The sequence below is a fragment of the Anarrhichthys ocellatus genome, unplaced genomic scaffold (assembly GCF_004355925.1).
Source record: "Anarrhichthys ocellatus isolate YVR2014 unplaced genomic scaffold, GSC_Weel_1.0 scaffold33, whole genome shotgun sequence".
Taxonomy (NCBI): domain Eukaryota; kingdom Metazoa; phylum Chordata; class Actinopteri; order Perciformes; family Anarhichadidae; genus Anarrhichthys; species Anarrhichthys ocellatus.
In genome coordinates this window covers 3,493,493-3,495,453 of record NW_022280063.1, presented here as the reverse complement: position 1 = coordinate 3,495,453, position 1,961 = coordinate 3,493,493, and the positions used below count along the sequence as shown (strand labels likewise).

At 43.7% G+C, this 1,961-nt stretch overlaps 1 protein-coding gene across 7 annotated transcripts in view; it reads left to right on the top strand.

The window, feature by feature from the left end:
* dock4b (dedicator of cytokinesis 4b) overlaps positions 1-1,961 on the top strand; it is a 96,601-nt gene that overhangs the window by 28,662 nt on the left and 65,978 nt on the right. For all 7 annotated transcript variants that reach the window (XM_031865719.1, XM_031865718.1, XM_031865717.1 and 4 more), the window contains exons 4-6: positions 256-311; positions 396-492; positions 1,033-1,181. In XM_031865719.1, coding sequence (XP_031721579.1) covers positions 256-311; positions 396-492; positions 1,033-1,181 — 302 coding nt within the window. The remainder of the gene's footprint in view (positions 1-255; positions 312-395; positions 493-1,032; positions 1,182-1,961) is intronic.

Genomic DNA, 1,961 nt, shown 5'->3' with positions numbered 1-1,961 from the left:
CACACACACACACACACACACACACACACACACACACACACACACACTTTTCATCTTTTTTTTTTTTTGGTCTCCTAAACCCCCGATGCTACTTTCTTTTATCTCCTCGTCTGCTCCCGTTTCCCTCTGCTCTCCTTCTTTTAACCCGCAAACACACCGTATTGATCGTATGCATCATTGCTGCACGCTAACAGAATGACTTACTGAGCTGAATTAGAACAACTTCTCATTAACCTGTTCATCTTCTGCTCAAAGGGCATCTTTCCGACCAGCTACATCCACTTGAAGAATGCCCACGTCAAGAATAAAGGGTAAGTGGAACCATTTTCTCCCCCTCTTCTCCCGTTCTCGTGTGTCGCAATGGAGGTTTGAACTCTATTTGTGTGTGTTTGCAGGCAATTTGAGACGGTCATCCCTGTTGAAGACTCTGTCATCACAGAGATGACCTCGACGTTGCGAGACTGGGGTGCCATGTGGAAACAACTCTATGTGGTAAGAATTCCCCCCACCCACACACACACACACACACACACACACACACAGTTTGCATCGATTTTGAATGTCACTACCGCCTAAGCGAAGCTCGCCTTTTTAGGGTAATTCAAAAGCCACAAACAGTCGAAGCTTTTTCACACACATTCATTAGTTGGATTGATTTTGTTTGTGGCATATTAAGCCATCTGGGGTGCTTATTAAATTGAGCAGATGAATACGCGCAGATCAAAAGTGCATACATTTGCGGCAAAAAGCAGCAGGACACTGGAGCTAATTTGCACAAATCCATTTCAAGTTTCTCTGTCTTCCGCTCTCTGTGGGTCGCCGTGTTCCTCTTTGGCTCTGTAATGTGCGTTCTGTCACTTTGTTTTCACTTAGGCTTTCGGGTGGCAAGATGAGACTGTATGTTTTTGTCTTCTTATCTGTGTCCTTCCCTCTGTCTTACGTCCTTTCAGTCCCCGCCTTTGGCTGACTCACTGTGCTTCTCCACTCATTTTTTCTCCCTCTGTCCCTCCCCACTGTTTCCTGTGTCTGCAGAAGAATGAGGGGGATTTGTTCCATCGACTTTGGCACGTGATGAATGAAATCCTGGACCTGAGGCGGCAGGTGCTGGTGGGCCACCTTACCCATGACCGCATGAGGGACGTCAAGCAGCACATCACGGCGAGACTGGACTGGGGCAACGAGTGAGTTCCTATATCTGTGTTTTTATGTTTGAAGTCATTCATCTTTCATCAGTTGAACTACTACTCGGTTTAAGACTGATTTTCTGCCCTCTGCTCAGCCACCGGATTATATTCGCTTCATAGTGTTGTATGAAAATCAAATGCCAGCGACCAGAGGCTTTCTTGCTTGAGAGCAGCAATTCATCACAGGGCACATTCAGTCAGCCTTCCTTTATTGTAAAAGTTATGTTTTTATTGCATGTTAATGCAGTTTTGAACCAGAACAATTTTAAGTATTGTATGTAATGCTTTTCAACCACTCACTCTAAAATGTGTGTGTGAGTGTCTGAGTTTCTTTGAATGCACCACCGATGAATCATTCCCAGCCCCTGCTCACATCTGCATAACCACATTAATACCCTGCATCGTCTACAAAATTAACAAATAAGATAAAGTAAACCTCATGTTCACTGTGAGGAATAACCTGCAGAGAGTTTAAAGTCTCTGACCTATGAGGAAGGCGGGAAATAAATGTAAAAAGTTGGGAAGGGGTTATCAATAATATAAAGCATATTTGTAGTTAATGAGAAACAGCCCAGTGAGGTCTAATAACAACTTGATTCAGCTAACATTAGTGTAACTTAACGAACACCTGTATCGAACATGACGTTGTAAAATGAATCTCACATTTCTTCACATATTTTAGGAACAATTGGAATATTTGATTCAGTTATTCTGTCTTCGAAGCAAGAGCCCCCTGCAACTCTCCAACTCGTCTCTTCCTTCTTTCACAGACTCCCC